Here is a 20,638-nt window from a genome sequence, read left to right on the forward strand (position 1 = left end):
TAGGGAGTTAGTACTGGTGGAGACTTTCCTCTCTAGGCCTTCTCTTTGCCAACAAAATGACATGTCTAATGATGGGGAGAAAAAATTTGGTTCTGAGGAATTTAAAGACCTGTTGGGCAAAAATGAGTAATTTAACTCCAAAAAAGTTCTATCTTCCTTGTGTCTTTCCTCATTGCCCCAGAAGTTCTGATAAGAGCCTCATACCCATAAAGGAAGCACCATTGTACAATTTTTAACTTGATAGTAACTCCTAGGCCCCCCTCCCCTCCTCCTCATCTTCATGTTGACATGGCATTGTACTAGGTAAAGTGTTCCACAGACGTTATCTCATTTGAACCCACAAAATGCTTGTGAGGTACTTAGAGAAAGGTGATAGTATCTCCATTTTTCAGAGGAGAAAATCTGAGGTGCTCTCTTGTCCCCTTAGTTTGGTTTCTCTTTTCCATGTTATATTGCCCAGCCAGTTTTGCTCTATACCATTGGCCAGGTTGGTGATAGGGGAATTCCAAACTGTTTTTTTCCTCTCTTCCTATCTATTTCCCCATTTTGTGACTTTTGGACTTTACCCTTCTCTGTTTTGGAGGAAGCTTTCACTTTCTGGGCTGAGTGTGGGGGGTGAGGTGGCAGGATCCAGAATCACAATTATCTAGAAGCTTAATGATATTTAACTGCAGGTTTCCTTTGGCAGATGACCCACCTAGCTCAAAGTAGCTCATGGGGTATAATATGTATGTTTCTGTATGGAGGAATTGCTGATCTGATCATGTTCACATAGTTAAAATATCTTTTTTTTCTCACTATTTAGCCAAAAGTTAAGGAGTTTGGAATCGACACTGAAAATATGTTTGAATTCTGGGATGTAAGTAAAATCACTGTATTCCATGCCATCTCTTGCTGATTCATAGCTACTATATTGAATTTGTAGAGAGCAAACTGAGGCCCAGAAAATGAATCACACGAGTTAAGTAGCAAAGCCTGGATTCAGGCTTCTTTGACTCCAAGTTGAGTGCTTTTCAGTTGCACTGCACTGTCCTAATTAAGACTTGCTTTGCCCTAATGGTACTTTTATTTCACTAGGAAAATAAGAAATTACTGCAGCAGAGTACTGTGGGAAGAGTGTTGACTGTAGGACCATAGGACCTTGCTTTAGTCCCATATCTTCACCTTATTACATCCTGTAAAAACTTGGACAAGTCACTTAATTTTATTCTTTGAGCCTTAGCTTCTTTAGGTATAAGATAAAGGGGTTAGACAAGGTGACTTCTGAGTGTTGTAGGAAAAACACTAAAATTTGTAGTAGGCTCTTGCCATAAGAATATCTTCTTGGAATTACTTTACCTAAGTGGAGAATGTAGGGAGGGTAGAGTACAGTATAAGACCAGCATAACCAACATAAATACAGAACAGAACAGAAGAAGTGATTTATAATATGCAACAGTGCAAGACTGACTTAAATGAATTAAGATTGAATTAAATACAGAATGGAACAGTATAAGTGATTAATAATACAGATTTACAATTTATGCTTGGCTAATGCTAACTGGTATAAAAATACAAGATTTCAGAACTGCCCATATCCATCATGAGGTCCAATCACAGTTTTAGATCAGTAAACCAAACATTAATCAAGTGCCTACCATGTGCCAGGCACTGTGCTAGACACTGGGGGATACAAAGACAAAGTTTAAATTCCTACACTCAGGGACCTTATATTGCAATGGGGAGACAACATACATATTTATGTGAATTTTGTTTTTTTGTATGTTGGTGAAGTGGGATTGGTGCTCAGAGTTAGACTAGGACCCTGTATAGAAGCCATCTTGCATAGAGAGGATAACTGAACCCAGGAAACTAATGGGATCTAATGAGGTCACCAAGTCAGGGAGTATAAATGGAAAAAGAAGAAAACCTGGGAACAGAGCTTTGGGATACACCCATAGTTAGTAGACATGATATAGATGAATATGCATCTAAGACATCTTAGAAGAATCTTATCATACGTACAGGAGGAGAATCAGGAGGGAGCAGGGTAGCAAGCAAGGAAAGAACCAGTAGTTTGGGAGAGATTGAGGGGGAATGATATAGAGGGTAGCTGGAGAAAACTGAGGGGATAGGATCTGTGATCAGAAAAGTATGATGAGTATATTAGGGAGGTGCCAACAAAATCTGTGACATTCACAGGGGAAGGTATCATTATTAACAGTGGGGAGGAAGTCCTTCCTGGGATTTGTCAGTTTGATAGCATAGACTCTACAAGGTTCCTTAGTCAAAGACTAGCAGTTGTGGTATAGGAAGGACCCAGAAATGCTGAGAGCTCCCAAAGGCCTTTTGTAAAAAGGTCAGAAGTCAAACATTGCTCTGGAGCCACTGGTGGCAGCTGCTGTGTAATTAGAGCTTCCTCTCTGCTTTATTCTCAGCACTGACATTTCTTTGTAGGTTGTGTGAGCTTAAGCATATGGAAAGGTCAGAAGGCCTGAACTGAGGGCTAGAGTGATTTTGGGGAACTTAGAACCAGCCACATTTGGGTGTAGAGCCATAGGTTTGGCCAGTGCTTTGATTTATCTGAGATTGGGTTGGCACTGAGACCTGATGTGGCCGAGAAGAACAGAGTAGATCCAGTTAGCCACTATAGCCTCACCTGCCCTGCTAGCTTCCCCTCTGAAAGAACATATTTTGTTCATGCCTAGAAGAAGATTATTCTTCATTTCAGTCATTCCTACTGAATTCTCTGATTGTTCCCTGTACATGTAACTTTGGTGAGGGCAACTCTTTGGTGAAGACAATTGTAAGGATTAAAAATGATAAAGGCTGCTATTATGAGGAAAAATAATATTTTAATTAGGCCCATGTTGATAGAATAAGATCTACCACGCGCCTGTAAAAAATTCAAATTGCTGTCTCAGCCATTTTGTTCCATACCTTCCCTACTCCTCTCCATCCCCCAGGAGCGCCCTCAGGTCACAAAAGAGGAAGTTCAAAGCTACTTCCCAATATTTAAAGCTAGCTGGCTTTACTTAAAGATGTCATCCCAAACAGGAAACCCGTTGGATCATGGAAAATGTAGTTTCAAAGTCCCCCACATGTCCACAGGAAGTTTGTCAAATACTTTTAAATGGGACCCCCAGGGTTCCAAATAATACATTTCCCCCTGAGATCCGGCAAAAAAAAAAAAAGGCTCGGTCCCCCGGCCCCCCCCCCCTGGATCTGTAAACATAGTCAACTTCTAAATTGCAGGAATTTGGGGATAAAAGAAAAGGATAAAAACTAGCCGCATTGAGAAAAAGCCAATTTGGGGTAGTCCCCTATTGGCATAAGAGGGTACATTCAAAACAAATGCATTCAACTCATTCAACTCCCCATAATTCAAATCAACTGCACCCCAAAGTTCAAATTTGATCTTCATGGTCCAGTGAAGGCTCTTCAGGCATCTTCATGGTGCCTTCACCAAACAGGTTCATTGATTGTCTGGATTCTGGGAATATGGCAAAATCCTTATCCTGAAATTACTCTCAAAAGAATTTAAACTTTACATTATAGATTATCAAACATACATTCCTTCTAAGAATTATACATTTCCCCCTGAAATTACTCCTAAAAGAGTTATTTTTATATATATATATAGAGAGAGAGAGAGGTGTGTGTGTGTGTGTGTGTGTGTGTGTGTGTGTATTTTTTTTTTTTTTTTTACACAATGTAGTGGCTTTCTTGGGGCTGGTTTGGGAACACATTATCTGGAAATGGTCAGGTAAAGAATAGAGCCTAAGGAGTCTTGGCCTGTTGGCTCCATCTCTGAGAGACTCATTTGGAGATATTCACATTTGTTTGATGGCCTCTCAAGATGAGAAAGATGGCAGATAACCTGTTTCTAGATCTGGGACACACAGAACTTCCTTGTAGATTCCCACAAAGTACATTCCTTTCAGAGGGCTAGTGACTGTTTATAGTCAGCAATTCCTCACATTTTCAACATCCTTTTAAGGTTTGCAAAAGAGCTTTCTTTACAATAGCCCTTAGAAGGATATAGGATGCCAGTATTTGTAGACTCCATTTTACAGATGAGGAATCTAGGCTCAGAGAGGTGAATGCAGCAACCAAGTGGTTTGCCTGGGACTTAAAACTGTTCTTAAGTTTTGAGTTCTACTCCAGTGCTTCTTAGCTTGCTCAGAGTATGTTTAGTATTCTAGAAAAAATAGATAACTCCTCTCAAAGGTAGAGCAAATGAAGCTTCTTTTTCCCGTTTTTTATTGGCTAACATCAATCCTGTTTTTTTCCTAGTGGGTTGGTGGACGTTACTCGTTGTGGTCAGCTATTGGCCTCTCCATTGCCCTGCATATTGGTATGTATCAAGTCGGGGGAAGGCTTTCGTTCTAGCCCCATGGTCATGGTATTCCTGTTTTGGGGCCTGGACTCTTTGTTTTTGTTTTTGTTTTTGTTTTTAACTTAATGTGTGAACCTTCCTGATCTTATGTCAGGAGCTCCAGCATCCCCTCTGGTATGTGCTAGACTGGAGAGCTGTAGCCTAAGTGATAATGTGTTTGTCTTCTCATGCAGTGTCTCATTTAACCTGTGTTAACTTAGCCTTTTGCTGCTTAGTAGCTGGCAAGTGGAGTGATCCCTGGGTGGGAGGTAGTAATTTACCAGTGTTACTTGTATGTAGATGCATTGATCTTAAGGCTTCAGAAAGAGGCATTTCCATCCCTTTGGTTCAGTCCAGTCCTCTTTAATGCCAAGAGAGCAAGTGGATCCCCTAGGGTCTGGAATAACTCAGAATCAACTATTTCTCAGAAGCCTAAAAGGTTACTTTTGGCTTTGATTTCCTGCTAGAGATAAAAGCTTGGACCCTCCTCCCTGCTTCTTGGGAGAGACAGGAAGGAGGGAACACGTCTTGCTTAGGAAGTTTTTGTGTCTTAGGTTTTGATAACTTTGAGCAGTTGTTGTCGGGAGCTCACTGGATGGTAAGCAACCTCATTGATATTTGCACTCTTCATGTCTTTCTCCAAAGTAGGTATATAAGGGGTGCTGAATGCCTGATGGCTATAGGCTTCTTTTACTAAGAGCGCAAGCCTTCCTCTTATGACCAACCCTACAAGGGCATGCCTCCCTGTATAATTGCGGTTGACTGGCTTGTTGGCTTAATGCAGTGATTCACAAAGTGGGTGCCACCACCCCCTGGTGGATGCTGCAGTGATCCAGGGAGGCATTGATGGCCACGGGTGCATTTGGGGGTGGTGAATAACTGTAAGGGGGCGGTAAGTAATATTTTTTCTGGAAAGGGGGCGGTAGGCCAAAAAAGTTTGGGAACTACTGGCTTAATGGACTGTGGGCCTTGTAGTTCATTCTCTTGTCAAAGGAGGGGGAAGGCCACGCTTGTTTTTGGAGGGCACAAAGTAGGAGGTAATGTTTGTTTTTTTTTTTTCTTCTATCCTACATCTTGTTAAAGGACAATCACTTTCTTACCACCCCACTGGAGCGGAATGCCCCTGTTGTGCTTGCCATGCTAGGCATTTGGTACATTAACTGTTTTGGATGTGAGACTCAAGCCCTGCTGCCCTATGACCAGTATATGCACCGCTTTGCTGCCTACTTCCAGCAGGTACAGAGATTGATTGCCTTGTACTTCCCTATATCCCTCTCATGAACCCCTGGCACATGTCATCTCTTATAAGGTAAAGTGGGTAAGTAGCCTAAGGGTAAGGACAAATAGCTTGGGGTTTCTTTCCTACCCAACTTTCTTCCATCCAATCTTTTGGGGACTTTTTGCTGTCACTAAAAGGGGAAATTTCTCATCCAGAGATGACCTTGTAGGCCTTGTCTTCCTTTCTCTAGGGGCTACCCTCTCACTCTTTCTACCAACTGAGCCCTGTTCCTTGTGGCAGTGATGCTTAAATTCTGTCAGCAGATGTGCTGCCATTGGTCAGTTGGAATTTTGAGTGAGAAACTGGTTTGCTCAATTCAGCCTGTTACCATTACTGGGAACATAGTTCAAAGCCAATCTTGTGTTCTCACAGGAATTGGGGTTCAGGGCTTGTGTGTGTGTGTCTATATATACATGCATCTGAATGTATATGTATACATTTATGAGGCTAAAGGGAGAGATGTTATTATTTTGATGTGTGTTATGTGAGGTCTCCATAGCATGACCATGGAAGCTTAGGCCATAGCTTCAGAGGAGACTGAGCATAGCTGGGAAATGAAATCTATTTTTCCCTACTTTCTCTTATAGGGTGACATGGAGTCTAATGGAAAGTACATCACCAAGTCAGGAGCCCGGGTTAACTACAATACAGGCCCCATTGTTTGGGGCGAGCCAGGGACCAATGGACAGCATGCTTTCTACCAGCTTATTCACCAGGGTATGAGATGTTTGTGGGGAATGTCTGTTCTTTTGCAAGGCTTGGTGGTTGCAGAACTGGACTTGAAGGCGGCATTCTTTTAGGTAGAAAGTTGCAGAGACACAATTTAGGTTTGATGTGTGAATAAACTTTATAGCAGTAAGTTCACTGAAAGAGTTACTCTCCCACTTAAGAATCTTCAGTTGCTCCCTTTGTCTCTAGAAAAAGGTATTTACTCCTCTGGCATTTATACAAATCAATACCAATTTTGACTCCAATCTTGCCTTTTAGTCTAGTTTCATATTTCTCTTCCCTACACATTCTATACATTCTTGCCTTCTTTTTTGTTTGTTCCTTTATATAGGACATACTTTTCCCTAACTGTTCCTTTACACAAGCTGCCTATTCCTCATGCCTGGAATGTTCTCCCTTTCCACTTTTGCTTCTTGGTATCTCTAGGTCCCTTCAAGACAGTTTTATGTTCTACACGAGACCTTTCTTGCTCTCCTTTCATACCTCACTCCTTAGTGTTCTCTCCTTTCCTCTCCTCAAATTACTTTGTATTTATTTTGTATTTTACTTATTTTTGTACTATTGTTTTCTCTTTCTGGAGTAATGATAACATAAGTTTCTTGAGAGTAGAAACTGCCTAGATTCTGACATACCATAGGTATTTTATAAATGCCTGCCAAATTAAATTGAAAGTAGAAACGGTTAGGGGGAATATCGGGCTCTCTCTCTCACTCAAGCCTTTTAAGAAAAGGTGAGATAATCACTTGACAGGGATCAAGTGGAGGGGACTTTTGTTCAGGTTCTCTGAGATCTCTGGTTCTTGGCTATTCTTATTCTTTTTTGGAGGAAGGGAATGCTCCTCCTTTGGGAAGTATGGGGAACTGTATCACCCTCTATCCTTTCTCTTTCTCTCTCTTTCTCTATAGGTACCCGGATGATTCCTTGTGATTTTCTCGTCCCTGTTCAGACACAAAATCCAATCCGGAATGGTCTCCATCACAAGGTATGGTGCACAAAAGCAAACCCATGTGTAGGGGAGCTCAACAGGCCCAAACTGGGTTTGGGAGATGGAAAGAGCCAGATTGGGTTAGGCTCATTTAGGGGTTAGGGAAAGGATTGTTTCATTTTCATCCTTGTGTCTTATCTCCTCTGTACTGACACAGTGCTCTGTACATAGTATTTAATAAAAAGTGTGTTCAATTGAATTATTGGCCCAGCTACCCCAAACTCTGCTGTCTTTTGTCTTTTAGGAATCAACTTACCAATAACAAATATAGAGATCTCTGCCTATATACTTAAGAAATAAGAACTTTGGGAAACTTATGTTTTTCCCTCTTAGCAATACTTCTGTAACACTGAATCTTTCATACATATCCTATTCTCATTGCTCCTTCCCCTAGATTCTTCTAGCCAATTTCCTAGCTCAGACTGAGGCCCTGATGAAGGGGAAGACAGAAGAAGAGGCACGCAAGGAGTTGGAGGTTGCGGGCAAGAGTGGTGATGCCTTGAAGAAACTGCTGCCTCATAAGGTTTGGGGGTGAGGGGCTGGTAGTATGGGCTTTGAAAATGGGACCAATCTATACTCCTGACTGACCTCATCCCTTAAGTTGGGAGGCTCAGACCTCTCTCACCATCATTGTAGCCTCCATAGTTAGCGTCTGGGTCCTCAGCTAATCACTTCTTGCCTAAGCAGGCTATGACTTAGTACTTTTTTCAAAGTAGCTGCATGTCCCTTTCACCTCTTGTGTTGTTAATCAGAGATTTGTAGGCAGTGATGTGGGTTGGACTAGTGATGCTATTCTTATGCCCTTGGGTTACTATTAACATCTGTGACAGAATCAGGACCTGAGTCTAAGCATCAGAGATGCATTTTTTACCTTGTTCTGTACCTTGTCAGTGTTTCAGAATTCACCTTTTTTTTTTTTTTCTCTCTGAAGATCTTTGAGGGAAATCGTCCTACTAATTCCATTGTCTTCACAAAGCTCACTCCTTTCATTCTTGGAGCCTTAATTGGTGAGGAAAGGCAAGAGGGGCATGTGGTCTTGGGGTGGATGGGACTGCTACATCATCTAACTGACTTTCTGCTCTCTCCACAGCTATGTATGAGCACAAGATCTTTGTTCAGGGTGTTGTCTGGGATGTTAACAGTTATGATCAATGGGGGTGAGTGTCTCTGGGTGGTTTCTGTTCTGTAAGGTGGCTGGATATGTATCTGGAGGTCCATGACAGGATTTATTCATTTTACTTACTAGGGAGTCATTCCCATTACTTTTTGGGTAGTCATTCTTTTTCATAATATCATTTTGAGAAATTCTTTGTGGTTTCCAACCTAGCCTTTTTAGGAAATAGGAATTTCCTTCCATTTAAAATAACTGCCTTCCAATGATAGTTGGGACTAGGAAGGATGTCTAACATCCCCTTATACCTTGCTCCCCCTCTTCCAAACAATGGGCAAGGCCAGAGATTTCATTGGGAGCTAGATTTCTCTGATGATGGAGATTTAGTTTCCTCTGTGTTTAAGTTGGTATTTTAAAAAATATGTCTTCCTACTTCTTGTCCCCAATGTTCACCCTGCAGAGTGGAACTGGGAAAGCAGTTGGCTAAGAAAATTGAGCCTGAATTGGATTCTGATAAACCTGTGACTTCTCATGATGCCTCCACCAATGGGCTGATCAGCTTTATCAAGCAGCACTGGGCCTAAATCATGAAGCAGATACCTGTGACCCCTGTGACCCCTGTGACCCCTGTGACCCAGTGTGTTGTGTTGTGACCTGATCTGTGATGTAGTGACCACTTGGTTCCTTTCTGCCTTGTTACAGAGATCTATTTGTCATCCCTTTAGGCGGGCTCCTTCCTTCTAGTCAGGAAAACAAGGCCCATCTCATGAGACTGTTCAGCCTGGGTTTTTTTTTTTTTTTTAATTTTCAGTCCTCATTGTCACATGCAAGCTCACACTATCCTTCCTTTACACTGATAGAAGTGATCAGCCTTTTCCACACTTCTCAGGGCTGATCCTAAAAAATAAAGTTGGCTAAAAAGACTGTTTGGTTGTCTTCTTGCTCTAGTGGTCATCAGATTTCTCTTTTCTTTGGTTGTCCAGGCTCTCAAAGAGACTTAACAGCTGGTGCCTTTGGACTTCTGTCAGAGAAAAATATATTTATAGTCATTGTATTAGCTTCTGCTTCGATTTCTTAAATTCAAAAAGTATTTGAATGTTGGATCAAACATTACCCCATTTGTTGGGAGTACAAAGACAAAAGAAATTTTCTCTCATTCAGAAGCCATATAACTAATAATAAAATCATTAATTATATAGTTAACATAAATTATAATTTTAAATTTTATTTATAAATCGGAATTTATAACTGGTGGGAGGCTGGTAGAAGCACACAGATTAATTCTAAGTAATAGTGGGCTGAAGAAGAAAGTCATAACTGATCATCAAAACCTCATAGAAAAGAGTTCCTGAATGGAGTTGTCGACATGGAATCTAGAGTCCCCAAACTTGTAGCTTAGTGAGGTATGAGGAACCCCAAGTTTAGAAATAGTTTGTAGATTGAAGACCCCCAAAACTTGTGCTTGTTCCCTGTTCCCCTGAGAATCCACCCTGAAGGGAATCTCTGGCTGGCAGTTGCAGACTGAATAATGGACCCTAGGGTAAATGCTAAATACCCGTTTGTCCTAGGTAGTCTTCCCCATTGTATCAAAGACCCTTCCCAGGAAGACTACCTGGGCAGGGACCATCCTTTAGTATCCATTGTGTAAGCAGCCCCTTCCCCTACACCCTAGCCTCTAGCTATGATCCCTTTCTCTAGCTTGATTGTATCCTGTCAGTATAATGTCAATCATCTCTCCTGGCCCCTAGATCTTCCCAAAGGGTATATAAGTTCCCCAATTTCCTTTGTCCCTAGGAGTGGTCATCTAGCGCGGTGTCACTCCCAGGGGGATCAGGGAGCAGAGCGAAGCTGTGTTCCTTTAGACTCTGCACAAGGCGCAGCTCTGCATAAGAGGCCAAGTAGCCCTCATCCCCCTTTCCCTTGATTAAAGAGTGGTTTTATGACTATTTAATAGTCCCGCGTTTTTTCTAAGTTAACAGAGTTAACTCACTAAGGAAACATTTAAGTGCTTACCATATTAGTTGGTTCCCTGCCTTCAAGGAACTGAAGTTTTATGAGCTAGGAAAACACTTGTCTAGGCCTTGAGGTAGGAAAGTTAATTGCAAAGGCACAGAAGACAGGTGGCTGGAATGCAACTTGAATGACCTAAAGATAAAATCAGTCAAAATACAGATTGGAACTGTTGACATGGAATCTAGAGTTCCCAAACTTGTAGCTTAGTGAGGTATGATGAACCCCAAGTTTAGAAATAGTTTGTAGTTTAGAGACCCACAAAGCTTGTGCTTGTTCCCTGTTCCCCTGAGAATCCACCCTGAAGGGAATCTCAGGCTAGCAGTTGCTGACTGAATAATGGACCCTAGGGTAAATGCCAAATACCCTTTTGCCCTAGGTAGGCTTCCCCATTGTATCAAAGACCCTTCCCAGGAAGTCTACCTGGGCAGGGACCATTCCTTTAGTATCCATTGTGTAAGCAGTCCCTTCCCTTACACCCTAGCCTCTAGCTATGATTCCTTTCCCAAGTTTGATTGTAAATCCCATCCTTACCAGCATAATGTCAATCATCTTCCCCAGCCCTTGGATCTTCCCAAATGGTATATAAGTTCCCCAATTTCCTTTGTTCAGAGGAGTGGCACTCCCAGGGGGATCAGGGAGCAGAGCGAAGCAGTGTTCATTTAGACTGCACAAGGCGCAGCTCTGCGTAAGAGGTCAAGTAGCCCTTATCCCCCTTTCCCTTGATTAAAGAGTGGTTTTATGAATATTTAATAGTTTCGCGTTTTTTCCAAGTTAACAGAACTAAACGGTAATATAGTTTATCCTAGCAGACAAAAAGGATCCCCTAAAGTTCCTTTAACCAGTGCTTGTCTTGATTATACTTTAGCTGTAGGAATGTAAATTCGATGATTATGTAGAACTTGAATTGCAAAGAGGGAGACCTGAAAGCTGGGACGCAATTATTTAACAATTGCAATAGTAGTACCATGGGTGGAGCAGTAGAGGTGAGTGTACAGGAGATGCTGGGAGAGGTGTGTTTCCGAGATTGCTGAGGACTGGAAAATTTTGTTTTCGGTAAGAAGATACTCGGGGCCATTTTGAAGGAAATCATAATGAGCTCTGTTGTGGAATATGTTGAGCCCGATTCGATTCTGGGACTAGGGGAGCTGCTGATAGGCATATAACTGAGAAGATGGGCACGGCAGGGGGTTCCCCCAAGAGCGCTGCCTGATGTCCGTTTTGGGAGGTGCAGCAACTTTGGTGTTAGAACGCCAGCTCACTCGAAGAATCGGGGAAACTGAGTTGAGGCTGCGCGAAGGGCGTGGTCCCAGGGATTGCTTCCCTCAGCCCACTTCCACCTCCAGCAAGTTCTGAGTGAAGAAGAGGAGGGGACAAACCGTGCCGATCACGTGTCCACGTCTTAGTCTCCCGTTGGCCAGCTCCATCCTTTTTCTCCGTTTCGTTGGGTTATAGATCTCACCAACACCTTTTCCCATTGATTCCTCTGGAGTGACCGAGATGGTGGAAGTTTGACCCTCGTCGGAGTCGGTAGTTGGCGCTTGCGCATAAGGCATTTCCGTTATCATGGCCGCTGCTGCGAGCCCAGTACTTCTGGGCCTTCGAGACTGTGAGATGAGGAGCAGCTTTGAGCAGCCCCGAGATGGGGCCTGGGCTGTTAACAAAATAGGCGGCCTCCCGGTGAGGCGGGGTCGGGGTTGCTGAGGGTAAAGTGAGACCAGAACTATTAGGGATGCACGGTGGGGCTGGGACCGTGGGCGGTAGGCACCCCTCACCTAGAGCAGAGCTTGAACGCGGGGCCACTGGCTCTCTTTTCTCCAGGACAGCATGCCCACAGTCCCCGCCCCTCAGCCGGGCTGCGGGCGCTGTGGGGCTGCGATGGCGCACGTCGTTCAGATCTACTGTCCTCTGGAAGGCTCGCCTTTTCACCGTCTGATGCACGTGTTCGCCTGTATCCACTCGGCCTGCGTGGGCCAGCCTTGCAGGTGGGTGAGTGAGTGTCTTTCCAGTCCCTAGGGCATCTCACCACCACCTTTACCTAGTTCTCCTCTTTCTGCACCCCCTCCCTCTTTCTGTCACTGAGGTGTCCTCTGCCCCACTTGTTCCTCCCATTGTCTTCGAAGGTAATGACCTGGTACTCACTTTCCTGTGGCCCTCATATTTTTCCAAAGCTGGAAGGTGTTTCGCTCCCAGTTTTTGCAGAGGCAAGAGGACTGCGCACAGGACACCAAACTAATACAGGTATGTTTTATGTATTTAAACTGCTTATTGAATACATTGTTTAAAATGCATACATAGGGCCTTCAGTTTACTGAGTTGTAAAAACGAATTCCATTTGACTTTTTTTTAAATTTTAAAAGAAGTAGATTTACTCCGGATATGGAGTCAGATGATTTAGATTCTAATCCTGACTCTGCTAATTTACAACCTCTGTACCTTAATCTCTTTATAATGTGTGCTACATTTTCTATATTTGTAAAATGAAACCCAATCCTGCTAATAATCTTAAATGGAATGATGGGCCAAAAGTTCAAAAGATGATTTATTAACCCATTGGTGGGAGCAGCTATATCCTAGAGGGTCTGGGTTCAAATTTAGCCTCCAATATGTGTATCTGTGTGACCCTGGGCAAGCCACTTACCCCTATTTTGTCTAGCCCTTGCTTTTTGTCTTAAGAGTTATTGCTAGGACAAAGTAAAGGATTAAAAAAAATAATAAACCTATTGGTAATAATAAGGATAAAATAGATTTTACAAAATACTTTCTTTGGGACAGTTCAATGATTCAGGTAGTATTATTCCCATTTTACAAATGAAGAAACTCATGGATTACAAGTGAATAGGCTTAAAGAGTGATTTACCCAGGTTTTTGTGGCAATTATATTTAAAAACCAGATTTCTGCCATTAGGACTAATTCTCTTTCTCTTAAGTCATTCTGCTCATTGAATGTATTCAATTTGAACAACATTTCACAGAATCACAGAATTTTGAGAGTTGGCAGGGACTTTGGAAGCCATCTAATCCAGCTCACTGTTTTAGTTTTTAAGTATTTTTTGGATCTTGTTAGTTGTTAATTTAATTTAAATTTAATAATTTGTTAGTTGTTAACTTGTTAGTTAATTTCCTGTTTTCTTTTTCTTTTAGCTTTGATCACTTTGTTCCTTATGGATCAGCAGTTTTGCCAGATTGCTAGTGGGTCAGTTAGAATGTCAGATGGAAACTGAAGTACTTTTCAGCCCAGTGGTTATATTCAGTTATAATATCATTGTCAGTGTTTGTTCAGGAAGAGGAAAGATTTATAATCTGTACTTGCATTGACATTTCAATATGTATACGATAATACAAGTAGTGTCATTGTTATTGGTTATTCTATTGCAGAAAGAGGAGAATAATTTTGCAGTTAAAGACTGGTGTGAAGGAGCAGAGGATTGGGGAGACAATAATGAAAGTGATCTTGAACCATGGATTAATGTAGCTGAAGACACAGAATGTATGTCCCAATTCCAGAAACTCACACTAGATGAAGTTTTAAGTGACTCTCGTCCCTTTAGTTACACAATATCAGCTAGAGAAGGACGAATATTGCCCAGCTCATCAGTTCCTATGTTTCAGCCCTACTATGTCAATGTTGTGGATGAGGAAGATTATACTAATTTTGTTGATACAGATCATGCCCAAAAACTTCTTCGGGAGTATGGACAAAGAGAGGGAGTTGAAGTGGAACTTCTGATGGCTCAAAGGTGAGAATGTTTTTATTATAGAGGAAATTGGGACAGGAAGCACTTAATTGGCTTAGTAGACTAAGAGGATGGAAGGAGTAAATTGTCCATTTGTACCATTCTTTCAGAGTTTGTCATCTCCTTAGTGATTTTTAGAACAAAATAAAACTTATTGATAAGAGCTGTAGAGAATACAAAAGAGGGAGATCTGGAGGTTATTGAGATACTAATGATATACATAGGCTTAGGAGCCAGGAAAATGTAATTATAGTCTTCACCTTTCCACTGTGTGACCCTAATCAAATTGGCCAATTTTTGGTAAATTGAAAGATTTGTATTAGATGAATTCTGAGTATCTTTCATCTTGGTAATTCTGTGATCCACAAATTCCAGAATTAAAGAATTTTTTAGAATCTGTTGAAGTAATTAAAAAAATACATCAATAGCTAATTAAAATCCCAGAAAATTCCACTAGAAAAATTCCTTGTATAGTAACTTTATTGGCTTCAATTTGGAGAAAAGCTTAGCTTATATTAGAAAAAATATACTGTTTCAGACTAGTGTGATGCATGGACTAATATTCATCTTGAAGAATAATAATGCCTGAAACAGAGAGGAAGAAAATATTTCCAATAATGTATTTTTTCTCTTTTAAAAAACTTTTTTTCTTTCCATCTATAAACAGTAACATGACTCCTGTTTCTTCTTATAGTTTTATTCTTGACAGTCGTGAAAAATATGAGAAGGCTGTTATCAAAAATAATGATAAAATGTTTTATAAATTTATGAAAAGAATATCTGCCTGCCGTGAACAGATTCTTAGGTAAAAAAAGGGGGTGCTTTGGGGCTATATTGTTTACAGTTTGAAAAAAATATAGCATTTACTGTTCATTTAGGTGTAGTAACCTTTTATTGTTTTGATACTGAGTATGTAGATTTTTTTAATAGAAAAAACAGCTTTTATTTCTCTTTCTCTCTTTCCCTCCCTCCCTCCCTCCCTCCTTTTAAAGTGATAAATTGAGTAAGTCTGATTAACTATTTATTAGCTACTCAAATCTTCCTTTTCGGAAAGTAGGTGAGTGACAGCAAAAATGCCTTATGTCCTTTTCAATCAATAAATGTTTATATGATGCTATATTATGTGTATAAAATGAAAGCAGTTGGGCTGTATTTTTTTGTGTTTTGTGTCTAAGGACTTCTCTCTTTCCTCTAGGTACTCTTGGAATGGAAAGCCTCTCTTTATAACTTGTCCTTCAGATGCTACTCCGATTCCATCCTGCAGTAACTGTGGGAGTTCCAGAGTATTTGAGTTTCAGCTTATGCCTACATTGGTCAGCTTGCTCAAAATTACTCATTTAGGTAGTAAACTATTATTTTAACTGAGCTATTTAGCTTTAGTTTTACATGATACTAATGAATTGTAACTAAAATCTTCCTCAATGCTTCAAAGGTCATGATAGCAGAACATAAACTTTACCTGGTCTTATCAGTTTAGAAAAGTTTTAAAGTATGGACCTAGTATGATGAAACACAGTCAGTCTCATCAGTCAATCAGCAAGTATGTATTAAGTGTTTTACATAGTAGGCATTCTGCTAATGCTAAACGTACAAAGATACAGGTGAAGGAATCAGTCTTCATCTTTGAGAAGCTTAAAGTCTAGCTAGGTGAAGCATGCGTATGTGTATTTATGTTGATGTAAATATACGCACAAACACATATATTGGCAGGAAAGGCTTTGTGTAGAAGGTGGTGTTTAAGCAGAGCCTTGAAGCTAGAGATTTTATGAGGCAGAAGTGAGATGTGAAAGAGCCATCGTAAAGGCCTAGAGATGAGAGATGGACCACTGTGAGTAAGAAACAGTTTTTCTAAAATTCAGCCTACCTAAGTTCAGAGAGGCTTATCACCAAAGGGTTGAGCAACAGATGTTTTTTTAAATGCTCAAACTCAAGAAACCATGTATTAAAAGACATGAAGGAGTTTTTCTGCCTTTTATGTAGAGTAAGTTACCCAGCCTTATGAAATCGTGTATCTTTTGAAATAGCTTGATGTTTTACAAAGGAAGACTGGGCAGATTTGTCATTTAAAAAAGGAGGGGTGCAGTTCTCAGTGTTTTACACCAGTGGTTTTATATACAATTTGTTTCAGAAGCTTGTTTGTTTTTAGAAATTTTGTAATCTGTTAAATATCCAGACTTCAGTATAATATATAGTTATTTAAAAAATTAACCAATATATATGAGGTTCTGAATTTATCTTCACTGTGAAGTGAAAAAAACTGAAGTTTGTAAATTCTTTGTAAATTCTTTGGTTTCTGTTCCATTATATTATCTTTATTTGCCTCTACTTAGAATTAATCGTTTCTATTTCTTGGCTTGAAGTAATTCTCAAGCTCCGTGAAGGTCCTAAGATGCTGGCCTATGCTTTCTTCTTTTTAAGCTTTTTCCTTTGGAGAACTCATCCTTTCACAGCTTGGATTAGACTTACATGCTGATTACTCTAATAGCTATATCTCCAACCCATACTCCTTCCTTGAATGCCAGTTACTTATCTCCAAATTGGCTATAGGACGTTTTTAATTCACTTTAAATTCAGCACATCTAAAAGTGAACTCATCTTTTTGCCAAACCAACCTAACATACTTCTATTTATTCAGTTATTGATGATTATCATTCTTCTTCCAGGTACTCAGATTAGAAATTTCTTTAACCACTCCTTTTCACAAACTCAATAAGATACACAAATGATGTTGACTTTTCCAGTAAGTCAAAGGCAAGCAAATGGTCTAAAGCAGGGATTTTTAACTTTTCTGTTGTGACTTGACTGTATGATTAAAGCTTACAGACCCCTACTCAGAATAATGTCATTTAATGCATAAAATATATAAGATTATAAATGAAGCCAATTATATTTAAATGTAGTTATCAAATTATTAAAAATTAAAGTTCATCGACCCTACTACAACATATCCATATATTCCAAGCCAAGAATCCTTACTCTAAAAAGACAAGTTATCATCCCACCTCTTTTTTTAGTAGCCATTCTGGTTCTTCCTAAATATGTTCTGAATATATTCATACTTTCTGCTTATACTTGTCTTTGGCAAGAGTACCATATACTTATACTTTTTTTTGTGAAGTATTTCTTTAGTTTTAATTCTGATTTTGATAGGAATTCAGACAGTTGAAAAGGACTTTTGGAAGCCACATTTTATCTTTACATTGCTTTTTCTCTTCTCAATTTAAATTTGACTCCTAAGTTATGGTTAGAAAGCCTCCCCACTCCAGAAAATGTATCTAAAAGCTGGAACAACCATGTGAAAACAATTTTTAATTATATCCCTGCCACATTTGCAAGTTCCTTGGCTAGAGCCACGTGAATAAAATATGGCTTTCAAAAAATAGTAAGTGAATTTATTTAAAAGGAGTTTCTACATACTTATCTTTTGTGTCTTACAGATATCTCTGTTGAATTTGGAACTATACTAATTTATACCTGTGAGAAGAGTTGCTGGCCAGCTAATCATCAAAGTCCAATGGAAGAGTTCTGTGTTATACAAGAAGATCCAGATCAAATGTTATTTAAGTAGAATCTTTCCTTGTATAAATAAATTTTAATTTTTAAACTTGTAAAAGCACTAGTATTAAAAAGATGGGTTTTTGTGGCAATAGGCATTTGAAGATCATTAAAAGTTGTTCAGTTTCACAAATGTGGTTAAACTCAATTTTCTTCTACTTATTTATTGTTCCTCAGAACTAATTTTCTTTTAGGAATTACTGGGTATCACAGAATACCAGGGTTTCAAAAGAATCCGAATTCTATATGACCTTAAACAATGAAAAAACACTTGGTATGTTTTTAAGTTAATACTGGTGTAATTACATTGGCTGGAATTTGAGAAGTACCATAAAAGGAAATAAGTACTTGTAGGATTAGAAATGGGATGTAGGCTGATTACAGCTCCAGATTTTAACAATATGAAAAAAAGGTCTCTAGCACATTGGGTAGATCTTTTCTAGAAAATTTATAGAAAGACAGACAGAAATTATAGAAAAACCAGTTGGGAAGGGAAATTTGGTGGAGAAGCAATGGGGACTATTTTATAATTTTCTTTGGTGGGGGTGGAGTAAATTGGTTTTTGACATTAAATAGAAGATTTTTCTTCCCTATTTTAATCTCACAGAAGTAATTTTCTCTCCTGATAAAAATACCTAATTAATGAATTAGAGGAGCTCAATTATATACTTGTAACTTCTATAAAACATATAGTACATTCATAAGAACATAAGAAATATAAACTGTTCTGGGTTAATCAAGGGTCTTGTCTCTTTTTTTCAGGTTTTAAAACTTTATTTGCATATTAAAAATTGTGCATTACAATAATTAAAATCATTTTAACAAAAAAAAAATGGCACTCTGATTAACTGCATTTTACAGCTTGCCAGGACCTTGGTACAGCTTTGCATTTTACTGTTAACTAGATTTACTGTAGTCCCACCCGGGTTCTTCTTTTCACCAACATGCAAGCTCTTTTTTTTATTTTTAATTTTTTTTTAATGCCACCAGGACCCAAATTAGCCAGGACAGGCAGATGGAAAGAGGCAGCTGGCTGGGCCTTCGTTCAATTCATTGTCAGTAGTTCTTTATTCTTTTGATTTTGAAAGGGGCAGCACAAGTCATTTAAACTTTATCCAACCTCTTTGCATCTTATAAAGTTAAACAGCTAAAAGAAGTAAAATTAAGAAGGCAATGCTTGTGGAATGTACAGTGCATATTGGCAGGGCAGATTTCATTATGATTCACCTGCTTGCTTCTCTTGTTCAATTGTTTCTTTTGAAGGTAGTGAGTGGGTTTTTCGCTTGTATTTCTGTCTTCTTCCATTTAGACTTATCGAATTTCTGGATCTCAGCCATATCTGGTTTGTCAGACATTTTTGCATATTAAGCAGTGATAGGTGGGGCGCACAGGTGTAAGTCAGATCTCCAAGGTGGCAGCTCTGAACTGTAAGGGTCTTGTCTCTTAAATGTCAAAGGACTGAAGAATGGTGCTGTTAAATGCCTTCCCTCTCAAACTACTTTCTTGCATTTACTTTATGCTTACTTAAAAAAAAAGTTTAAAAATTGTATACAGTTGCCAAAGAATATGCTTATCCTCTTTCCCCTTTAGAATGTGGATTCTTTTGAGGATGGGTTGCATTACCTGGCATATATATATAGCAGGCATTCAATAAATACATATTAACTAATTGACATGTTACTTCAAAACCTTTCTTTTGTTAATATTAAAAATGATAAAGGCTTGTATAAATATATAAATTAGTATTTTAATTAAAGCCATGTTGATAGATAAAATCATTAGACCACGCGCTTGTAAGCATTCAAAACTGCCCCCTCCATACTGTCTCCTGTTTCCTGGAAGCGCCTACTCGCAAAAGAGACCACTCCCTCCTAACCCAGGAGATTTAAGCTCTCCCCTGAGTCAAGACGTCGGAGACGGAAATCAGTTGGACCATGTTGGATCACAGGAAATGTAGTTTTATACATTTCCCAAATTTCACTTTTTACAATTCCCCGTGAGGTCCGGCAAAAAAAAAGGTTAGTCCTTTTTTCTTCGCTGGACCTGTAAAAATAGACAACTTCTAAATTTTTCAGGAAATTGGGAATAAAAGAAATAGATGAACAAATGGTTAAATTAGACGCATTGACAAAAAAACCAATTTGGGGGCTGTCCCCCACTGGCATAACAGTGTACAATTAAAACAATACATACAACTCAATTTCAACTCCCCATAGTTCAATCAACTGCACCCCAAAGTTCAAAGTTTGGTCTTCATGGTACAGTGAAGGCTTTTCAGACATCTTCATGTGTCCTCACCAAACAAATTCGTTGTCTGGATTTTGGGGAGATGGCAAGATCCTTATCCTGAAATTATTCTCAAAAGAATTTAAACTTTACATTATAGATTACAAAACATACATTTTCTTCTAAGATTTTATATAATTCCCCGTGAAATTACTCCTAAAAGAGTTAAATAAATATACATATATTTTTACATTGTCGAATTTTAAAAAACTTAACAGATATCCCCGTGAGGTAAATCTTAAACACACCTTTTTTTTTAAAAAGGGTACCTCAGGTCAGCTAAGGATGAGTGGCTGAGTCCTGGGGGTTATATGAAGTCAATTGGCAAAATAAAAAGAATAAAATTCAAGAAAAAAGAAGAAAAATTAACTTGTGAATGAAATGTGCAAAAATCTGGGGAAAATAAACTTAGACCTTTGAATGAAGGTCTAATTAAAACTTTGTAATATGGAAAGAACATTGGATTTTGAAGGAGTGGACCTGGGTTCAAATGTGGGCTCTGCTTCCTCATCATTTTAGAGACTTATTGATATTGAATTGTTGACTTTCGAGCCTAGTTTCCTCATGAGTAAAATGAAGAGGTTTTACT

At 39.3% G+C, this 20,638-nt stretch overlaps 2 protein-coding genes and 1 pseudogene across 4 annotated transcripts in view; 2 read left to right on the forward strand and 1 right to left on the reverse strand.

Annotated features, from left to right (window-relative positions):
- The window catches only part of GPI (glucose-6-phosphate isomerase), a 28,192-nt gene extending 18,807 nt beyond the window's left edge, over nt 1-9,385 (forward strand). For 2 of the 3 annotated variants that reach the window (XM_044664205.1, XM_044664208.1), the window contains 10 exons: nt 806-859; nt 4,276-4,336; nt 4,912-4,955; nt 5,441-5,593; nt 6,224-6,353; nt 7,271-7,347; nt 7,745-7,873; nt 8,282-8,357; nt 8,441-8,507; nt 8,922-9,385. In XM_044664205.1, coding sequence (XP_044520140.1) covers nt 806-859; nt 4,276-4,336; nt 4,912-4,955; nt 5,441-5,593; nt 6,224-6,353; nt 7,271-7,347; nt 7,745-7,873; nt 8,282-8,357; nt 8,441-8,507; nt 8,922-9,045 — 915 coding nt within the window. In that variant the 3' untranslated portion in view covers nt 9,046-9,385. The remainder of the gene's footprint in view (nt 1-805; nt 860-4,275; nt 4,337-4,911; nt 4,956-5,440; nt 5,594-6,223; nt 6,354-7,270; nt 7,348-7,744; nt 7,874-8,281; nt 8,358-8,440; nt 8,508-8,921) is intronic. The other variant, XM_044664206.1, reaches the window with a different exon arrangement.
- A 2,652-nt stretch (nt 9,386-12,037) lies between these two features.
- Nucleotides 12,038-17,911, forward strand: PDCD2L (programmed cell death 2 like). Its single transcript, XM_044661457.1, has 7 exons — nt 12,038-12,151; nt 12,293-12,456; nt 12,643-12,712; nt 13,850-14,211; nt 14,903-15,013; nt 15,404-15,549; nt 17,646-17,911. The coding sequence occupies exons 1-7, from the start codon at nt 12,038-12,040 to the stop codon at nt 17,774-17,776; spliced, it is 1,098 nt and encodes a 365-aa protein (XP_044517392.1). The 3' UTR covers nt 17,777-17,911.
- A 659-nt stretch (nt 17,912-18,570) lies between these two features.
- On the reverse strand, nt 18,571-19,355 carry LOC123235344 (annotated as a pseudogene).
- Between the last annotated feature and the right edge of the window lie 1,283 nt (nt 19,356-20,638).

This window comes from Gracilinanus agilis, chromosome 2 (assembly GCF_016433145.1).
Source record: "Gracilinanus agilis isolate LMUSP501 chromosome 2, AgileGrace, whole genome shotgun sequence".
Taxonomy (NCBI): domain Eukaryota; kingdom Metazoa; phylum Chordata; class Mammalia; order Didelphimorphia; family Didelphidae; genus Gracilinanus; species Gracilinanus agilis.

Bases quoted from the DNA above. Each gene is read 5' to 3' on its own strand.
- PDCD2L (XM_044661457.1), top strand. From the start codon at position 12,038: ATGGCCGCTGCTGCGAGCCCAGTACTTCTGGGCCTTCGAGACTGTGAG. The intron at 15,014-15,403 runs GTAAAAAAAGGG...TCTTTCCTCTAG, and splicing joins TGCCGTGAACAGATTCTTAG to GTACTCTTGGAATGGAAAGC. The intron at 15,550-17,645 runs GTAGTAAACTAT...TGTGTCTTACAG, and splicing joins GCTCAAAATTACTCATTTAG to ATATCTCTGTTGAATTTGGA.